Source organism: Anguilla rostrata, chromosome 2 (genome assembly GCF_018555375.3).
Source record: "Anguilla rostrata isolate EN2019 chromosome 2, ASM1855537v3, whole genome shotgun sequence".
Taxonomy (NCBI): Eukaryota; Metazoa; Chordata; class Actinopteri; order Anguilliformes; family Anguillidae; genus Anguilla; species Anguilla rostrata.
Genome location: NC_057934.1, coordinates 10,193,232 through 10,215,918, shown reverse-complemented (window position 1 = coordinate 10,215,918; position 22,687 = coordinate 10,193,232). Strand labels below are relative to the sequence as shown.

The window sequence follows — 22,687 nt, the reverse complement described above, 5'->3', positions numbered from 1 at the left end:
CGTTTCCCCAATCAGGTCCACTATTTCGAATTCTGCATATTATTTTGTACTGAACCCAAATGAGGAATGATACGGATGTCTTGTCAGGTCAAAGGGAGATTCATTCTGAAACGATATTTGCAAAGCATCCCTATGCATTGGCAGTATTCTGGTAACACGAGTCAATTGCGTTGAGGACCGACCCCAGACATTTAGGGGAGATCTAAGCACAGACTACACAATGTGTTGTAAAGAATCTTGCCATCTGTTTGTGGAAAAAAGCTGGATTAAAAGCTTATTATGTGTTGTCTTTCAACAATGTAAACTAAAAGCCTGGTTCCGCAAAATCTAGCATATGACATTTGTAAAGGTTCAGTATTATTCATATTGTTGTATGTGCAGTATTTCAGATATAATGAAGGCCGTCGTGAAAGTTCAAGTCAGAGTTTGCTATAGCTATTAGCTGTTTAAAAACGCACAATGGACAAAACAGTTATGGCAATCATAATGCACCGTTAGTTTATAAATGCATAGTATACACGTTCATGGCCTATCATATGATGTGAGATACAATTCTGCAATTAAGTGCACACATGAAAAGACTGCACAAGTTAAATTTACAAGACTTAATAATCAGTGGCCCGTGGCCTTGATTATTATTATTAAAGCTTGTAAATTGACATCTTTACTATCATTGGCAAATACAAAATGTAAAATTACACTTACAATTGGCAGCGATAGCCTACATATAATCAGCGTGAGATTTAGTTAACGATTGTCTATAATAAAATAACTCACGCACACATCGTACAAACCGCTATAGGATATTTGAAACTTCCATCGATTACACTGTAACATGCACTTGCAAAGTTTACTGCCAAATAGTGCAAAAGAAAAGAAGCAAAACGTTCTAACACACACTTTACGCATAATCGCTGAGCTATACATTCGCGATATCACAGAGATAACCAGCTGAAGGGAAAAAAATCTATTTTACAGTAACAAAAATCATCTCTCCAGAGGTCTGCAAGGTTTTGATACTCAACTTACAACCGGTGATGCCAGCTCCCAAGTGCAGTACGCGGTAGGTCTAGAGGGGGGATAGCCGTATCGATTGGTGACGTTGGCATAATAATATTAAGGTGAATGAGAACGCGAACCAAAGGCAGTCGAAAAAAATAGAGGAAAAATGAAAAAGATTTCCCCTCTCTCACAGGAAGTTCATTACTGCTCGCTTGGTTAACTAAGTGGCGTTCGTTAAGGTTGTGTTACCAACTGCTGGTTGGAAGGGAAAGCATGCAAGAGTTCAGCGTTTTGGTTCCTGAGCTCGCCCGATCTGATCCCGCTCTGTCCTGTCCCTCTCTCCCTCTGCCTTCATTCTCAATACCACTTATCCACAGGCCATTAGCGACCGAGGCTAAAGATAAACGGCTTTCTGTCACTTTAACAAACCTCTTTTAATTAGAAGCAAACCCTCTTTAAAGAGTTAAATATTTTAAAAACAATTCCTAGAAAAAATACAATTCTCGATTTCATTGAGTTGCTTAAAGTTTAACTGCCATAAGTCACTAAGTGTCAGGTCGCTTCCCAAACTATTTTCCCTAAGTGGTAGATTTGCGACACAAACAAAAATGTAATTTCGAATGGTGATATTTCTGGGATTTATATTGTATTGTAGTCACATTCATGAAGAAATAGCTATAGTTGATAGCATAGCCAAGAGGACCAAAATATGTTCCATACATGATTAAAACAATACAGTATTAATAAGTTCTACATTTTACGATTCCATATCTAAAAACGATCGTGATGATTGGCTCTTCCTCTTCTGACAATGTGTGTCGCGTGTAAGCTAATTCTCGACGTGCGTGCTGTATGTTTTTCTATTAGGCTACTGTTCAATTAGCGGTGCTAACTATTCGTTATTATGCTCGCATTCAAATTAGACAAAATACACTGACGTGAGCCTTTTAGAGATTAAACAGTACAAATGCATTAATGAGTACAAATGCAGCCAGTTTTCAAGAAATAAGCACATTGTAAACATTCCACCAGAGAGGTATAAGTTAAACATGTTTAAGGTAGCTATGTCATTTAGCAAAAACCTCAACCTATGTTAGACATGAGCATTCAAGGAAATCAATAGCTAAATAAGTCAGGTTATAGACATTTAACTAGAGTATTTTGAATATATGCATTCATTTGTCCCCTTGTTTAATTTTCTCTGAATGGCTTTAAAAGAGGACCTGACCCTGTGTCAGTCTTGAATAGATTGTTCCTGCTTACAAAGAGGGGTTATATGTCGACCCACGAACAGAACAGAAACCCTAGTACTTTATACACGTGCTATTCAAAATGAACAGGCGGACTCAAAATCCAGGCTGTTTTCTAATTCTGATTAATTTATTATTTATTCCGATTTTTCTATTATTATTTATTTATTTATTTATTTTCTATTATTTTGCATGGGGGGAACAAACAGCACCGTCGAGAAGGGCAGAGGGAAAGAGAATTGGGGGGTCTTACAGAAAAAAAAGAATGTAGCTTTAGGGGAAATGTGCAGTGGGGTGTGAAATTACAGCCCATGGTGCTACATATTGTACCAGAAGCTCCCTCCAAAAACAGTAACAAAAAGAAAAACCATCCCCAAACCTAAGCAGGAGGTACAGCGCGAGACCTGACCTCCTGTTCCTCTGAGATATCCCCTAAAATCCACCAAGTTCACACTAAATATGGACCGTTTCACTAGGCCTATAAAGCAGAATAGCTCACAAAGCTTTCAGCAGCTCTCCTGAAAGGAGTTTAAAAAATAAGTTGTTCTACACAACATTTTAAATAAGTTGTTTTTGCAGCCATGCTATTCATATTTTACATAGACTAATTGATTTATGTATTTAGGTTAATGTTGTCAATGAAAATATCGCTATATTCCTGCTGAAAGATATTGGAATGTATACGTCCATATTAATGGTATACTTAGGCGTGTGCAAATTTTCATCTTCTTCTTCCTCTTCTTCTTCTTCTTCTTCTTCTTCTTCTTCTTCTTCTTCTTCTTCTTCTTATTCTTTTATTATTATTATTATTATATAGTATATTATTACATTACTACTACTACTACTAGCAGTAGTATGACGGTAGGAGTACAAGTTGAGGAAGCATTGTTGTTGATACAGTATTTCTTCAAGTCGACAATATTCGAGTGTTAAGGCCACAAAATTATTCAGCAAACGGTATGGTAAAAATGTAAGCGCGGAAATGATCAATAGTATCAATTGGTAATCTAATAATGCAAAACCAAAGATCGGTATCTTAAACCACCGAAAGTGTATTTATCTTTAATTTCCTTTGAAGGAATGTGAAAGCTTTGAAGTGTAAATACGGGAGGACTTCCTCCTACCAGAGGTTAATGAAAACTGTAATGATCCTTGGCAACCCTTGCTAAAAGATCCAGCGGGAAAAGAGTTATTTTATTTACGCGATGAGATGAACTCCGAAAATGATATTTATTTTACTACCCAACAGCACATTTTCATGAGCAGGCTATGTCATGGATCAATACGTCTTTTAGCTGTGTAGTAACTTACCACCCTTATTGCATGCAAGCATTTTTTATGATTACGTATCTAATTTTGTTGAAGCCGTTTTCATAAGATATTGGACCACTGAATATTACAAAGTTTCAAAATAATACACAAAGATATATTTTAGCCTACCAGAAAAGCTTTATGCTGTATAACAAGAGATCAATAGAACTCATTTTTCTAATTGTTTTTTTTTCTTTCAATTCCTTTACAGTCTCTCAGTATTGAAGCCTATATTTATGCAACTACAACTCATGCTCATTTTCCATCTAAAATGTTTTACATAATACAATGTAATGGAAACAAACTCAGTGTTCACTTCTGTAATATTTGATGCCATAGCATTATTTCCATTTTATACAGTCTGACGGTTAAAGATTAACAATATATTTACCCTGCCAAGGCCTACTGCTGTATAAAGTTAAACTTATGACAGTTTTACCTCCTAAACGCTTATCGGCGAGATCTAACACAAATGAGACTACGGAGCGCCATCTACAGAAGGTTACAGAACACAGCACACTGTTATAACATTAGGGGGTATTTCAGAAAAACACAGTGCCATCTTATCATCTTCCCGAAGTAAAGAACATAAACAAAGAAGGTGGAATGGCAATAATCATAAAATCAATTGAGAACAAATTGTCTCAGTACCTTTGCACGCGCTTGAAAAGCCAAAAAGAATCATCCAGTGCGTAGCCTAGCTAGCATGCACCTTTTAATACATTTCACATCATGCATTTGTTTACATGTATTGGCGTACAAACCAGCTGCACTCGAATGTTTAACCTTAAGCCGTAGAAATAAGATGCACATATATGCGATAGAAATCATTAGCTGTATGCTCTGAGGCTATGTATTGCAACTATTTTTCCACTATAAAAATGTACCCCTTTAAAAAAATTCAAAATACCGGAATAATAATAGATTTAATAAATAGGCCCGTTGTTACTCAGGTTATTACAGTAATGTGTGAAATGTATTATGTTCATTTAGATTTTGCCGGCTATAATACCGGTAGAAATTAGTTAGAATTTAAAGTTCTAATTTATACCGTAAAACCAATTAAACATATATTTACCTATCCGTGTATTTTCACGTCCTTTTAATTTTCCTTAAATTCTTATTTCAAACTCTACACGATTTCCCTGTTTATTTTCCTCCCCTTTCGAAGTGTCAGATGAAGGCACCTCCTCATTTGGGCTCCATCTTTTTGCGTTGGCGAATCACAAAGTGTTGGAATCTATTGCCTTTGTCTGACAAGTCATCCATATAAGCGCGGAGGGGGGGGGGGGGGGGGATCTGGAGGGGAAGCTTTTAGAAACGCACACACAAGGAGAGGGGATTCATTCTCAGCCCAAAGATTCTAGGAAACGCATCCCATTCTAGAGGAAACGGGGACCGCAAGACACTTTCGGTGTCTCCATGTTTTCCCTGTCATCTTTGCACATATCTGATCAAACCCGAGACCTACCGACCACGGCCACCGGGATCTAGGAATTTCTACAGCAGTTTCAAAAAGAGGACAAGGGAAGACTATTTGAACAGATAAACCAGCGTCTTATCTCGTCACTATGTGGTCAAAAATCATCTGAACAAACCCGCTTTTGCCAATGTTCTTGCGTTGTTAGATTTTTGAAACAAGTGTCGGTCATGTTCTTCACCTGACAACCCTCCCTCGTATTCTCCCTGTACGGACTGATTGACGCAAAACAACTTTTTAAAAAGAAGTTATCCTCAAATCCGCTGGCTTCGGAAGCAAACGGCTGTTTTCTGCCCTTTTCTATAAATATTTCATTTCTTTGAATTTTAAGCTGCATTACCAAGGCGAAACGGCGGCTTCAGTTGATTATCTTTCTTTTCTCTGCTATCCAATGGATATTCACTGCAAAGCAGACCCGTTCTCAGCGATGCACCGTGAGTATAAAGGAGTTTAATGTTTATAGTCCGTGTATACTTATGCATGTTCATTTTCTAAATATAACGTTGCTGTTTGGGAGTAGAATATTTTAAAACGTTTAACCGAAAAATAAACCATAACCTATGACAATTCCGTTTAAATCTTTGCGGGATGAAGTGTATGCGTAGGCTATATCGAGTTTTTATCATTCAGCATTCAGGACACAACAGGAGAAAAAACAAAACCATCATAAACAACACGAGTATTTTACATTTAGGTACAATTTCGGTTTGAGTAAAATTGAATGTTTATACTGTTTACATTAATGATGCACTCACTCACGCACACATACAATTGCTGGATTTCGCAGTTGTACTGCATGGTTGGTATATATATATATATATATATATATATATATATATATATATATATATATATATATATATATATACAGTTAACATTTTTTAAGTGAAAAGGATATATAGAGGTGCTATTTCATAGTATTTGAAAACCCAATCCATATCTATTCGATGAGAGGAAATGTGCCCATTTCCATTGCGGAACAATCGCTAGTACATTCAAATACGCCGATACTCTGAATTCACATTTATTGATACATTAAAAGGAAACTCAATCCATCGCTTAGCAATAACGAAATGGAGTTTAATCTTGAATCTCCTGAAAGAATGCAGAGGATAAAAGAAAAGTCGAAAGAAGGAAAAAGTACAGTGAGTTATCCTCAAATTAATCTGACATTAACAAGCATGTCCATGTGAATTAAACAACAACACTGAAATTAATTCTTGTACTATTAAAATTATTAATACAATGGTTGAAAATAGAATTTGAATGCCTCAGGACCGAGGGTTATTCATGTTTATGTTATTTTGTTATTAAAGAAGATACCCGCTAGCAGTGGCTGGCCTATTTCAATAATTAATTCCTAATCTTGCCTTTTCTAAATAATTTGTAATATGAGTAATCAAAGCTCTTTTTAATTATTTACAATAATTGTGTAAGGAAAATGAAACAGCTTGTAACTTAATAGCCTACCTGCGACATGTGCTAAGCTTGCATAGAGGAGTAGGAAAATGTAAGTCGTCTTTAGTCTTGTGCTACTAGAAAGCCGTAACATAGATTAGTACACATTTTCATATTGTGCCTCTATTATTTTCAAAAGGATATGCAGTGAGATTATTGATTTGACCAAACTTATGTTAATAAAGACAGTTTACTATCATGAAGGGTTTGTCAATAAGGCCTTAATCATGTAACCGAGAGACGGAATACATTATAATCGGAAGGGGATAAGCAATGGAATGATGTAAAATAAAACAAAATACAGAATATGTTTTTACTTGAGTTTAAAATAGTCTCGTACAAATCGTGCTGTAAATATCATGTAAAAAGAATGATTTTGGGTCTGAAAAATGAATTAATGGGGCGTAGTTTAGATTCCTTTAATTACTTGACAATTTCGAGAACGGATATATATATCATATAAAACTGATAATAGATTATTTAATATAAATTAAAATTAAAATCAAATTCTGGAAATTTAGGGTACATATATATATATATATATATATATATATATATATATATATATTCAGACAGTAAAAACGGACTGAAATATTGTACATACAATAATACATTACAATACAATTTATAATATAATATAATACATTTTTGCACGATCTTGACTGAATGAAATTCTCTACACCATGTATGTAATGTTATGGTTTTCTGTATGCGTTGTTGTCTCCCATATAGGGCATGGGGGTGTAAACCAGCTAGGCGGGGTGTTCGTGAACGGAAGACCCCTACCTGACGTGGTGAGGCAAAGGATTGTAGAGCTCGCGCACCAGGGAGTGAGACCCTGTGACATCTCAAGACAACTAAGGGTCAGCCATGGCTGTGTCAGCAAAATTCTCGGCAGGTAAGAGACAAAGTACATCGCGACATATTTCAAATATATTTTTCAGTGCACGAACTGTCAGAGTACATACTTAACAGCAGGAACCAGATAACAATACACATTTCCGGGGGTGGGGTGGAAATAATCTAACCCAATGTCAATCAAGATTGTGTGGCATTGTGGAGGTGTCAAACACAAACATATAATAACAACAACAATTTGTGAAAGTTCACACGATGGAGCGGCAGGTAAGGTAACATTATGAGGGAGATATTCACCTTCTACACATTATCGGCCTACATATTTGGAAAAGGCAGAGCGCTTGGATTGGAAAAACAGTAGTCCACTTTCAAGTATTTCCAACCAAGCCGTGTTACATAAGGAGGCTGCACAGCGTTTTAGTAGAAAAAAAAAATCAGAACTGTTTTGGGATCATGTCAAACACGGCATTTGAATGTTTTTGAAATATTTTTCAGCTATCAAAAGGATTTTAAAAGGTATTTTATTTTATGCACTTGGAATGTTTGTCACAAACCAATAAGAAATTAATTTTGATAGCATGTCTATTGTAGTAACTGCATGTTTCTTTAGTATTTGGTTGAGATAGGTATTTTCATCATTCGACAATGTCCCTGATTTGGATCGTATCTTGTACAGTCCAGTCATGCTTTGGGTGTTCAGTTCCAGGACCAGCTAACAAGCCATAGGTTAAAATTCTGTCAGGAGGAGAGTATGTAGGCTACATAGAAATGGTATGTTATTGTTCGTGTTTTCGTAAAGATGTTGTTGTTTCGACCAATTCTAATAGTTTTCTTAAAAATCTTAAAACTTCTCTTCTGCAAGCATTGAAAACTCATAAGCCTTAAAAATGTGGAAGTTAATTTTCTAAGTATAGTATTGTAGCTCGTGTCTGTTCGCAAAATCAAATTTGTTCTATAGTATCACGTGATCATCACTTACGATGGCTATGCATTTTCTGATAATCAAATTCGACTGTGTTGCTGCAGATATTACGAGACCGGCAGTATTAAACCTGGAGTAATTGGTGGATCCAAACCCAAAGTGGCGACTCCAAAGGTTGTGGATAAAATCGCGGACTACAAGCGGCAGAATCCCACCATGTTCGCTTGGGAGATAAGAGACAGGCTGTTGGCAGAAGGTATCTGCGACAACGACACTGTCCCAAGCGTGTCATCCATCAACAGGTAAGAAACAGTTCCTTTAACATATGCCAAAAATCAGTTGTCGAAAATGTCATATTAATATAGACCAAAGTCGTATTTTCTCTCCGAAGCTTCGTATAACTGAACCAACTAAAGTTACAAATATTAAATAGAAAGCACAACTCTTTCAGTTTGTAAAAATGCATCATATCTGCGTAGGAACATTACAATTAAAAGATACACAAGGCAAAACTCATAAGCCATATAGTTATCCATTTTAACACACTGCGTTAAACACACCTTGCATTGTTTTGATGATGACCACGCTTCATTATTTCTTTTTTTTTTTTTTTTTTTTTGGTTGTGGGCGGAGGCTGAGTAGATTTTACATTCTGTAAACCTAGATGTTCAGCTTTCCAGTTTAAGCATGAACATGTCTGGATACGCGTGCCTTTCTATGACCTGTCAAGTATTTTCACCCTGCCAAATCAATTCTCATTCGAAACGCTAAATTAATGGAGTAAAGTGGTTGAGTAAACCACCATTGATAATTCATATTCGTAATATAATTACACTTTATGTAGACCTTTACTCAATGTCCCGTAACACTGAATGCAAACCACTCATCAACATTAACTGATATAATTATTATTATTTTTGTGTAGTCTCCTTTTTCCTTCAATATTGTGGCCCATAGTATATACCATTCACCTTTTCTGTTGAGGGTGGTCTCAGTGGTGCAATTCAATCCTTCAATTCCAAATCCTTCAACAATCAGCAGTAGATCTAAGGCGGTGAGCGCCAAAATCACATCTGTCTGGGTGAAAACCGATCAATACTCTGTAACCAGATCCAGTGGCACTGGGAAATACGCAGCAGCACAATGTTCAATATCAGGTCTATTGCGTTTGAGAGTCGTTCCTTTATTTTAAACCGGCTCTATTCCAATAGCTTGCTTTCGTGTAAATACACGAAAGCAAGCTATGGGCAACACACTATGGACATTTAACGCGGATCGTAGGAAAAATCACGTTGTTAAAATGGTTTCGACTGTAATTGCTGTACTGTGTTATGTATCGTATTTTCAACAAATTGATAAATAAAATGAGCTGCTTGAATTCATACTGAATACACAAAACAGAAACGTAAAAACTATACTGTTCACACACAGACACACACCCACGCATAACTAATAATGATAATTTTATTATCGCACGTATTATCACACATAAATGATCAATTATGACACGCAAACGAAATCCCATTCCCTAAGCTTATTCTTACAAAGACAATGCCCAAACTTTACTGTGCAGAAATTCCTTTGAATAAAATGAAGAAAAACTTGCGCCCAAAGTGGCGCGCAGAACTCAATATCCCTAATAATCACTAATATTCTCAAAACTGGCATATATATATTATCACACTATATATATATATATATATATATATATATATATATATATATATACACAATAGCCTACATAGCCTGGTGTGGTGGAATTCATTAGGTGCTGAATTTGAACTAAATCTGTATTAAAACCACGATGGAAGGTGAGGAGGACTAACAAGATAAATGCGCTCATGTACAAATTAATTCATCGATTCATCGATTACTAAATAAGTTATGTTTCCTGGTGCGCTGGCCTTACCGCGCGATGGAAAGAATGCATGCTTTTAAAAAGGCAAATCCTATTTAAACATTTATCCTTGACTTCAAAAAAAAAGGACCCAGATAAACAGAATAATAGAGGAGGAAGACAAATAAGGAAGAGAGGAACACGGAAGCGCGAAAACCCCCCTACCCGGGAGCACGAGTAATGATCTTTGGTTAGGGAGCACTGTTCCATAGAGTCGGCATCAGCATTACATTTTAATGAGCTGATGGGAGAACACGGCCAGATTCACGCAAGCCATTTTTTTAAAAGAAAGGAAGGTTGAAAAAATTCATTTCATGCACCGTGGTTACTTAAAAAAGGCCAATTTAAGCAGACTCAAACACATGTATGTGGTAATTTCTAAATGTGTATTAATAGTATTAAAAGTATTTATATAACTTTCTCATTTCTAATTAAATTTAAGCTAGCGTTTTGGAAATAGAACATTCTATGGGCCATTGTTCAAACTGTGAATTAAAATGCAAATACAAAGAAGTGCATTTCTATTGTTAGAAGAAGTTGAGGTATCCTTAACTTTGCTCAATAAAAGAACTGCCATCTCTGAATATTTCTCTCTTTTTTATTATGCAGTCTTGGGTCGAATGCAATGTCTTTTGTTAATTATTATACATTGAAATCCATCTCTGCATATAGGCATACATACACTTATGTACAGGCAAGTGTACAATGCAGGTTTTGAACTCATAATGCGATTGATAATTGTGGTGTACACTAATGAGCAAAGATAATAACTGAACAATAAGGTAATATAATTTCTCAAAACCATAATGAGGTGTATTTTTTTGTAACGTGTAATAAAGCTGCTAAAGAAATGAGACTTTACACAAAGCGACCTCACAGAGTTCACAGTAACAACGCACTAATATAAGGTAAAATAAGGCCTGAGAGGACTGAGGAGTACCATAGAGATTATACAGATATTACTGCAAGAACATACATTTGTCATTAGGACATAACGTATCTTCAGATGTGCATGTTGTTTCACGCCAGAAACAGATTGAATCATTGATGATTGAATGGGATGTGAAATATGTGGATAAGCTTGCTGCTGTATTTTTAATTTGAGCCTAGTTGAAGGGAACAATAACATTTACTGTAGTAAGAAGTTTTCAGCTTTTAAAACTGAGTTTAGGGCAAACAGCTCAATCCTTCTTCATATTGTAGAAGAATAAAGAAATGGACCATATGCGGTCCATAGGAAAGCTGGTTTGTAATGGTACCGCAAAGACGATATTTTAGGACACGGAGCTGGATAAAGTGTAGGAAGAGGCCATCTCACACTTTACATGGTAAGGAAGCTGACCTCATGTCTGTCCACAAAAGAGGATGTTCTAGGTTTAAACACTCTTTTCCCGCATGAATTATTAAAGATTACAAAGAGACGGGGTTGTACGTTGTGTCTGAGCCTCTGCAAGGGAAACACCAACAAATATCGTTGCCTACTTGTGGACATTTAAAAACCCAAGGTCCTCAATGGCTTTTCAATGATATTGATTCAAATGTGAAGCAATTTTAATATTTCTTCAGGGAATTTTCAGCAACAGCTGAAGTCATTAATTCACCCATCCAAATTGCTTATTCAATATCGAGAACACGGATTCCAAATAAAGCCCCTGAATTTATGTTACTCACACAAGTCAGGGGGTCAAATAATTGTTATGGAGAGTAGTTGAGAATCCAAATAAAATATTGATATGTGTGTTCCTGGAAAAGGCTTTTAGCTTTTGTCGCCTTACCCCAAGGACAGTGCAATCAGGGACACAGGGGGCTGTGCCAGTCATTGAGATCAATGGAGGCTTGATGTTCGTAAGCTCCTTTCTGTGAAATTTCTCTTCAGTTCCTCATAATGACAAGGGAATTCAGTGACCATATCAACATCGCAGTCATTTTGAAGAATGCGTGCGTCATTCTCTTTGAATCACCGGACCGCTGTTTGCAAATGATTATACAATAATAGTTATTTCACTTTAAAGTCCAGGTATGACATTCAATAAAATACAGCTTTACATATAGGTAATATAAGTCCTATCATTTCCAAATTAAGGTGGGCATATAAACGTGATTGATTTTTTTAAAACATAAAGATGTGAATATCCAAGTGAAGAAATGGAGCTTGCAGTTCCCCATTTACAAGGTCCACACAATCTTAAGCCACCTCTTACGTTTCTGTTCAAACTAGATACTGTGTCATACGTGATAAATAGTTTTAAAGTTTACAAATTATTGTGACAGCTCCCTTTTTCCCCAAGTGCCAATCAGATTAAAGGAATCTAATGCTGGCGTAAGCTTGTGCAAGGCAATAAGGCACTATTGCTTTCCTGTCACATATAATTTATAGCTTTCTATTTGCATCTGTTTGCCCGTGTGACTAATCCCCAACTTTTTATCCCCAAGCCCCCGATCAATAGAACCTCATCCGCAAAGGCACTTGGGGCAGTGGGGTTCTACAGAGATGTCTGATCTGGGAAGTGAGGAGCCAGGAGTCCTGGGTACCCCCTGTAAACCTTCCAGAAAGAGAGGAGGAAAGAGAGAGAGAGAGAGGGAGAGGGTGATGGAGAGAGAGAGAGAGAGAGAGAGAGAGGAGAGCTGATTAGTGTGGGCCAGGTAGAGTCAGTGAAGCCGATCATTGAGGTGAATTGATGTGATTTCATGCTTTGTTTGCAAGATCATTCAGACCAAAGTGCAATGAAGACTTTTTCCCATATCTCACCTTAAAGGTACAGTGGCTTTATTATTTTTGATACCTAGAACCCCGTACGATTGGATCCACTTTCTCGCGTTTGTTCAATTCATTTTTTCTTTTTCTTTTTTTTTTTTGCTCACATGTCCACTCCAGCATTACACCACATGCCAAAAGGCCTATTCCAAACAATATGTGGAGGCTTCACTGTACATGGTCCGGAAACAAAAACCTAATGACGCCATGCAAGTCGTAGTACATGCTCATTACAGCTAACTTTGAGTAGCTTCAGGAAAAGAAAAAAAATGTGGTCCATCCCATGAAGTTGATCCAGATTTGTATTCATGTGCAGGATTATCCGGACCAAAGTTCAGCAGCCTTTCCATCCTTCCCCTGATGGAACACCCCTCTCCACTCCCGGGCACACCATAGGTAAGCAGAACTTGCTCTTCGCGGTGACTATTCAGAACTTGAGGACAAAATATTTCATCCGGACTGGCAGCTTTCAGAAGTCGCCACTAAGTGTTTTTCTGTGACGGGTAAGCTTGAACTGTGGCGTGACTCATTAGATATGAGCAGTGCAATGAGGCACCAAATATGAGACAGCCAGCTGCTTTTCTGCAATAATTTTTCATCTTTAAAATAAATGTTATTAAGCAGGATGGATTGCTCTATTTGTTTATTCATTTGTGGTGCAAGTACGCTGCAGGAAAAAAAAGAAAAGTTCTTTGGTCAGGTGAAAAGTGTTTTGTATAGTCTCGTGGGTGATATTCTCATCCTTAGAAGACACCCATTGTCTGAGTGATCTCCTTGAAGTGAAGCGCTCTTTTTCAGTTAATTCCAGCCCAATCTTTCCCTCTCACGCAGTGCCGAGTACAGCCTCTCCGCCTGTATCCAGCGCTTCCAACGATCCTGTGGGGTCTTACTCCATCAACGGCATTCTGGGTATTCCCCGGTCGAACGGCGAAAAGAGGAAACGAGATGATGGTAAGAGAAGGGATACCAAAATTTTGATTTTTGATGTTTTGTCATAAGTAGAATATGAGAGGAAGAATACATGCAGGACCATGGGTCCCCTGCCTCCTTTTGAAAATGGCTTGAACTTCCGGGCATCTCAGAAATAAGCATTTCATTCAGTATGTAGGACACGCGTAGCCTTTCGCCTGAATTTACACATCACAGCCTCGGATGTACACTTAACACATTGTTATGCATTGCAAAGTGGAAGTTGTTGAGCAGTACACACCTTGCTTACCCTCATACTGGTACAGGCTTAATGGGTGTCAATCATTACTAAAATAGTTTCATACTTTTAAATTGTTTAACAGAAGGAGCTAGGAACACAAATCTTCAAATTTACAGAATTATAAAATCTGTTATCCATCTAAGGCAGACTCCAGTAAAAGATGTTTTTAAATGATTTTACAAGCACATATTTACCAGATGTAACAAATAGGTATAGTCATTTGTGATGCCTGTTATTACAGCTATTTTCTTGTAGAAACTTGGCCAAACTGAAGAAAATAGTCTCTGTCTGCTCTGATTTAATTTTCCATAAATTCAAAAACTGTGCAAAACATTAAGAATTTGTTTTAATATACAATATTCATGAAAATGATTCTTAATGTCAGAAGCTGACCTCCGCCGTTGCCATCAGCAATTAATCTTATCTGAATTGATTAAGAAGACTGAGGTAATTACTTGTCAAAATGATGTAGTCAACCACCCAGGCTAAAGAAATCACTGCTTCAATAGACTACATTTCTGGAACTCATGTATTCATAAAACTGTTTTATCTTTTTGAAGAGTTAGTGACTGTATGCAAAGGGCCAAAGGCATTGTAGATTACTGGTTCTGTATGCAAACACTGATTTTAATGCAACTAAAAATTTGACTGTTGAAAACACAAAAGACAGTGATGCAAATTCCCAATCTGGTTGGAAAAGATTCATTTCCTGTTTCTATTTAGTGTATTATTCTTAAATAAAGCACACACACAACTTACAGGTTAACTGTGAGAATGTGCTTCCCCTCAAGAGCAAGATACTTCATTCTTATGCTTTCTGTTCTTCAGTGCCAAACACTTGATGGAGAGGAAATTTGTAAATTGTAAAATAGGTTTGGAAACATTTGCTTTGCTTGGCTAATTATGGTTTGATGTATTTAGTACAGTGTTTGCAGAATGTTGTGTGGGAAAAACCCATTGGGTGTGTTGGGTGGGGGGCGGGGGGGCAGTTAGAACTTTCATGAAAAATTACCAGTTATAAAATTAGGAGGGGTTCCCACAGCAATTGTTATGGACTTCTCTTTCATTAAATAATTTTTAAAGATAACATAAATATTTCATAACTGAAAGGGGTTTCCCAATAGCGAATAAGTGGTCTAACGGTGAATGGCAGATTTGTGGAAGATCAGTGTTTACCTTGTTAAATGTTAGCCAGTGACAGAAGAGGAAGCGTGTATTTTTATTGAGACGGACACAGCAAGAGCATGCGAGCATTAGAAGAGGTGTAACATTTTTCAGCATTCTTTTCGGTTTGGGTTTGTTTTGTGAACCCCATATTTCCCATGCATCCATCCATCGCTGTTTGAAAGTACACGTCCGAAGAATGTGTGGTTTTTTCCCCTTTATTTCGGTGTCCAACCAGCTTTGGAGTAAAAGCGCAGTGTAACAGGAGAAGTAGCGCATTTGATTTTAGATACAATTCCACCCACAGCCGTCAGACAGAACACACCTGAAGCCATAGTCCTGGGATATTTAATCTTCCCATAAGATAAGCCCCAGGCCTAGACCATAGATGCCTCATCAAAAAGTGCTTGTACAACAATGTATTGCTTCAAGCTACAGTTTGCAAAGTAATATATTATGTCTTATATTAGTTTTTAGCAGACATAATTTCAACATTAATACTTTATTTTATATATACTAATAAACATCACGTAAAACATCTTTAAAATAAAATATATATTTTTAAAATAATACTTATATTTGGTAATTTAATCTTGAAAATATGTGTATACATGTGTATATATGTTCACATATATACAATAAAAATAGGTTTTTGTACTATTTTTATTCAAAGCATATGCTACAGTACTATATTTTCAGACATTGCATAGATGTGAGTATATGTGTCAATGTATTCTTCTTTTGTGGTTGTTGTCGTTGTTGACATTGTCATTGCAGCTACGGTGTTTTTGATAGTCATGATTAATGATCTTTCAATGTGTGCATACCTTCATTTTGAAAAAAAATAATTTTCACACTCAGCACATAAATTCCTGACCTTTACGAGAAAATTTTCCACATGCAAGAGGACTGGTTTGTTAGCGCACGTTTTATGTACATGTAACTGTGGGGCACTGTCTCTCCACTTCCAATGCTTACTGTTTCCATAATCAGGCCATAATGAAGACTTTTGTGACTGGTTATTTGAGCCCGTGCCAATGATTTAAAAAAAGCTGTGCGTTATTTAAACTTAATCCTTAATTCGCACGGAGGCATCGGGGAGTCCGTGCAATGTTTGAATACACGCTTTTCAATTTAATCGCAGCGCAGAAGCCTTTGGGCTACCTGAGCCTCGTCTGGCATTGTGAGCCTCCACTTCATTAGATAATGACTTAAAAATGCGGAGGCATTTTTACGAAGGAAAACACACGCACTCACCATCAAGACCAGCAGCCCAGAGAGGTTTCATTTAACTGTGTACAGTAGAGCATCGGCATGGCAACACAGGCTCGGCGGCCACAAGCATTTGTTTTAAAAATCTGCCGTGGCGGCTCGCCAAAAGCGGCAGGCTGGGTCTCTGTCCCTACTAACTTCCAAGTCAGCAGTGCCCTTAAAAAAGGTCCCCATTACGAGCGGGATGTTGAGATAATGTAGTGTGACACGCGTTATGTACACCAGGTCTGGGGAAGAAGAGCTTCAGGGACACAGGTGTCATAAGAGCCATTAATCTGCCATTGTCATGTGTTATTGCAAATTAAAAGTAGCATGTTACACTTGCTGGCTATTGGTGGCATTGGTAGCGGGGGGCGGGGAGGAGGGGGGGAGATGGGGGGGGGGGGGGCTCTAGATTGTGTCTTTGGTGGCCATAGCTCTCTGTGTTGAGCAAAGTGACATTTAAAGAGAATTTGCAATTCCGCAGAGAAAAGCTATTAATTCGCAAATTAACATCCCACCTCCCCTCGGATGGGCAAGCCATTGAAAAGACAAAAGAAACAGCCTAAAGGAGAATAGCTGAGATTCCGTTTCTATCTGTGTAAAGATTGGTACCACTGCTTGCAGATACATAAACCAATTACTTCAGCAAACGAGCATGTGCCTCAACTTATTCTAGGCCCCGAATCCATATCCAGATTTATTTGTTTGTCTCATTATGTAAAACAGAATGCTATTCCCTGCCGGATGCATTAATAGCCAAGGAAAATTACGCTTGGGTGAGACATTTTCTTCGCTTGTCCGCTAATTTACGGAATTACAGCCAAATGAGAGCGGGGAGTAATTACTAGAATGTTGACTTTGCTTTGTGCTGAATTTGGGGTACTGATCTGAGGTTAAAGCAGTTACCCCAGCGCTGGAGAGCTCAACGGTATAGACCAGAAACACTGCCACAACAGGAAAGGTTCAGACCAAAGGTCGTTCAAGGACATATCTTTGATGGTGCAGAAAATGTTTTTGGACGAATCATTGTGTACTAAAAAAGAGATCAAGGCTTTCATAGCTGTGGCATAATGGTTTCATTAGTTAGTGACTTGTAATTTTGATCTTAAATAACCTTGGTTTTCTGGAGAGCAGAAATCGTAAAAACCATTTTCTGATGCCCGGAATTATTCCAGCAAGTAGTTTAGTCAAAATTGGGTGTGTATTCTAATGCCTTTTTGAAAAGAATGGAAGTGTCAGTCTTATAATATTGTGTTATTTCCACGACAAATCAGATTTCCCTCCCAGATTGCCTCATATCCTTCGAGATGTTGCTTTTCTCTCCATTTTATTGTTTGGTACGGGAAACATAGATATGCTTTTACTACTGCACTGTTTTTCTCATTCATTACAAGTCTGTTGATATATGTGTGGGTAGATGGGAGGCGGGGGGGGGGGGGTCCTCCTGGTTTAAACGGCCCTGTCCCGAGTAGCACAAACTTGCTGTCGAGTCGACATAAATATTCTCGCTGAGATCCTGATTGGCTGATTATGGCCCGTTTGCCCCCGGAATGCGTTGTAGGCCAACGTGACCTTGGCTTTCCCGTCCGTCCGCTTGGAAGTCCCCCCCCCCCCCCGAAGTTGCCGGTTGTATTTTTAGAGCGGAGGTGATGACGGCTGATTGTAATGAATAGCATGCAATATTCAAAGGTCGTGACACCCGGAGCTGGCCCGAGCGTGTGTACGTGGGAGCGGAGGGGGGGGGATGGGGGGCAGACAAATTGCGAAGGGGAGGAATATAAAATGCAGAGCACCTCCAGAGCAGACAGAAAGCATCAGTCGAGATCTCTGACGCAGCCCGCTGCAGGTGTCCATAACTGATGTGCTGGGACAGGATCCAAAGTTTCACTGGCACTGCGATTGATGGCCGCCCCTTGTCTTGCGCGGTGGTACTCTGAGCCAAAGAAAAGCCAATGATAAAATCTCCCCTCTCAAAAGTACAGAAATGAGTCACATACTATTTACTCACAGATGTCTGTTCGCTTTCGGTATTTTTTAATTGAATTTTCTTTCGTGATGAAAGAAAATTTTTTCCATTTCTTTCATTCTTTGAATGCTGTATTTCATCTTGAATGTCAACCATGACAAAACTCACTTTAAAATGAGGTCAGTAGAGAAAAATGTGGCAACATTACTTAAAACTGGTACAAGTGGGATGTGGACTGTGAATCCTTGCATTAACCTCATTTTAGTGAGACAGTTCTCAACAAAAAGGGGTCGAAAACGTAGGAGTGAAAGCAGAGATGTAACTCAAAAGCACGAGAAAGTACAACTTAATTCTGCATCAAAAGAGGCTCAAGTTTCTTTGACTGTTTTCGTCGTCACACTCCAAACCACTTCCGCGTTCAGCAGCGATCTGATTGGCTCCCGGTGCCGTCACATGACCCACCGAACGTCAAAAAAGTAAACGAGAGGTAGAGAGAGCGCTCGGCGCGGACGCTGAGCGTTAACAGAGCCGTGAAATTAAAAAAATAAACACGTCCGCTGGGCTGGAGCGCAGGGGATCACACACAGCAGGCTCAGGGCTAAACGGAGGGGTGGATCGGTACCGCGCACGTGTGTGTGTGTGTGTGTGTGTGTGTGTGTGTGTGAGTGTGTGTGTGTGTGTGTGCGCGTGTGTGTGAGTGTGTGTGTGTGTGTGCGTGTGTGAGTGTGTGTGCGTGTGTGTGTGAGTGCGGCGGGGCAAAGGGACGAAAACAACAAAGACCGCAACCGAGGAACTCTGCTCACAGGCCTGCTCTCCACTGTCAGCTAGCGCGCGGCTGAGAGGCGCTAAATTAAATTAATAAAGCCCTTAAACACGCAGGAACATAACAGGAAATTAATAGCCTCGGCTGTGCCGCCACCTCTATCCATACACTTATTTGCTGTACAGTCTTTTCCGCATCACAGGTTTCATAATACGGGGTTTTTCAAAGCAAGCATGGTTAGCAGAGAGGAGGTCTGGTGTGTGTGTGTGTGTGTGTGTGTGTGTGTGTGTGTGTGTGTGTGTGTGTAGGTGTGTGTCAGTGTGTGTGTGTGTGTGTGTGTGTGTGTGGCTGGATGCAGGGGGGGCATATTTTAAAGTAGCAGATATGGCTCCCATCATGTTTGCTTTCAGTTCATTCTGTTTTCATGTCACTATCTCGAAAGGAATAGACAAAATAGAACAAATGAACAGATTTAATTGAAATGGGGACCACACATTGTATTCCCAATTAACTAAAATGCGTTCCCTGTATATTATTAAACTCAAGCATTATTAAAGCCATAATTAAATGAACCTTGTTTTGAATACATTTCCGAACAGCTGAATGAAATAAAAACAAAATCAAATGAGGATTCTTAATCCATGAACGGAGGGGTTGTTGATAAGTACTGCACTCACTCCAGTGGTTCTGCTGAAAATGCTTTGGGTGACCCTGGACTTGTAACTGTACCCCCCCCACCCCCCCCCCCCCCCAAAAGCGCCCCGGTGTGCCGTGAAAATGAAAAATCCCACAGTGAAAAGATTTCACACCCACCTTGGGAATTTTCACATCGCATCATTAAACAAACAACATGGAATAAATAGGACGTAATTACATTTAGGGAAAAACCCATCGCTTCCCGAGACGTGACCTCATCGAGAATGAAGAGGAGGCAAATGCTTGAAAAGTAGTTTCCCCGTTCATTGATGGACGAGTCACCCTGTCCGGGCCGCATAAATCAAAGAATCTTCCTGACGCAGCACCGCACTTTGTCACCATTACCAACTCACTCACGGTTGCATTTACGTATTTTAGGGCCAAAATAAGAATATGACGAGGAAGCAACTTCCTGTGTTATTTTCATATCTGCGGGCTGCTCTAGTCTGATATTAGGTCTCGCAGGTAACCGACGGACTCTCTCTCTCTCTCCCAGTGTAAAATTGCATCGGCCCACCTCCTGCTAGGGGTCGTGACCTCCGGGTGACAAACCCACAGAGAGGAGCCTGTTTTATAGAGCTGGTTATCTGATCTGATAGAGCTGGGTCCCTCGTTACCAGGGTGTTAATATGGAGAGATGTCAAAATGAATACGCTCAAGTGTGACAGTGATCAATAAAATACCTACAAAAACAGCACAGGGGGAGGCTCTCTCCACATACCGGCCCAGAGGTGCCCTGATTATTGTTAATTAATATTACATCGCGGCTAATCAGGATAAAGTCCCAGAAACTGCTTCAGATCTTAGGAGTACAGAGAGATACCACTTACTTGTTTCTAATTAAATAAATCTCTTTGCGTTCAGGTTGAGTGCCTGGCTTAGATATGGCTCTCTTAATATTTTTTAATCATATATTTTTTGTAAAAAAAAAAAAAGGAAGCTGGAACATTTTACACTTTGAAATATGTATTTAGAAAGCTCAGTGTCTCAAATGCTGCATGATAATAGCAGAAATATGGAAATCAATATGTATTAAATTAAAGGTAAGGCCTATTTATCTTTACTACATCCAAGCCACAAGTTAAAATGAGACTTGAAAATGCAATATGGGATGTGATAAAAGACAGACCACCCACCCACCACCTCTACCACACACAGGCACACACAAGATATGAGCATACACACACACACACACACATACACATGCACTCACACACGCACATACACACACACACACACACATGCACGCATGCACGCACGCACACGCACACACACACACACACACACACAAAACAAGACGAAGAATAAAACTTTAAAGTAAAACTTCAAGGTCCCGGTCGAATATAACTGCGTAGGATGACCGTGTATGGTTTGCACTGCGTGTAGGAAGCACGCTGTGTTATAGTGAATGACAAATGCTGGCTTATTGATCGCGTTTTGTACTCCGGCCAGCTGATAGAAAGTAATTAATGACTCTATTTGCTTCAGTCCCAAAGAGAACAATTGAGTTTGATACAGCAACAACCGGCACTGGTATGAAGGCCCCCAAGGGAGCTGTCCAGAAGAGATGCCTGCTCAAAGATATGCAGTCAGACTCACAGGATGTGAAAAAACAGACACTACAATCCAAGAGAAATTAAAGGGGTAGGGAGAAAAAAAAATTAATAGTCCCTTGTGATTGAAGTTATCCATATATCATAAAAAAATCAGAGTACATAGATATTTGCGGACATTCGATTCATTGATGTACATTTGTTTCTTAGAAGTAATTAACACATAAATTAATGATTATCAGCATTACCTCTGCTAGCATATTATATAATTACGTAATGGGAAATACTTAACAAATTCAAGAACTTCTGTTATTGTTTAAGCTTAATCAAGTGGTTATTTTCTATTCTATTCTATGTTCCATTATATTTTATTCTATTATTTTCTATTACATTCAATGCATAGACAAAAATCAAAGGAAATACAATCTATATTTAAATAACGTTATCCCGGCCAGCAGTTGATAATGGCGAGAAAAAAAATCAATTAATGCGTTGACAGTATTTGACAAAGAAATATTAATATCCAAAAGGGTCATTTTTCAGTTGCCCTCACACAAAAGGCATACCTACGCACACACACACACACACACACACACACACACACACACGCACGCACACGCACACACAAGCCAATCTTCCTATACAGTTCTCCATACATTTTGTTCATCATGGGAGTCAGGTTCATCCTCTGGCCCCAGCCATTGAAAAAAGGTCAAGCTGCAGAATGGAGAGGCAATAACGCCATGAAATGGTACTATCAGTGAAACATGATTGATCAATTGAATTCCATGGCAGAGAAAAATGTGGGATTAAGTAGAGTATTATACGCACAATGAGTTGAGGCATGATGTTCATTTCAAGTTCATTTCGGCTCCCTCCTGCCACCAGATCAGGCAATCAATAGGGGCCTTGCATATCATATATCACCGCTCTCTCGCCGAGCAGAGAACATAATCTGCTGCAAATTTAGAATGACAGATTTGTAAGGGAGCCCAAGCCCTCCAGAATACACGGAGGAGGCGGTGAGCCCGCGGACGCCGCCGCCGCCGCCTTTTCAACGGGGTGGGGGTGTGAGGGGGGGGCGTGGGGAGGGGGGGAAAGCTGGGGGATGGCAGGGGGGAGTGGGGGGCGCGGGGGGGGCGGGCTGG

The 22,687-nt window shown here is 38.9% G+C and overlaps 1 protein-coding gene across 4 annotated transcripts in view; it reads left to right on the top strand.

The window, feature by feature from the left end:
- Nucleotides 1–4,907: 4,907 nt before the first annotated feature.
- Nucleotides 4,908–22,687, top strand: part of LOC135245805 (paired box protein Pax-2a) — a 36,753-nt gene continuing 18,973 nt past the window's right edge. For all 4 annotated transcript variants that reach the window (XM_064319107.1, XM_064319117.1, XM_064319092.1 and 1 more), the window contains exons 1-5: nt 4,908–5,477; nt 7,234–7,399; nt 8,386–8,583; nt 13,250–13,329; nt 13,765–13,884. In XM_064319107.1, coding sequence (XP_064175177.1) covers nt 5,435–5,477; nt 7,234–7,399; nt 8,386–8,583; nt 13,250–13,329; nt 13,765–13,884 — 607 coding nt within the window. In that variant the 5' untranslated portion in view covers nt 4,908–5,434. The remainder of the gene's footprint in view (nt 5,478–7,233; nt 7,400–8,385; nt 8,584–13,249; nt 13,330–13,764; nt 13,885–22,687) is intronic.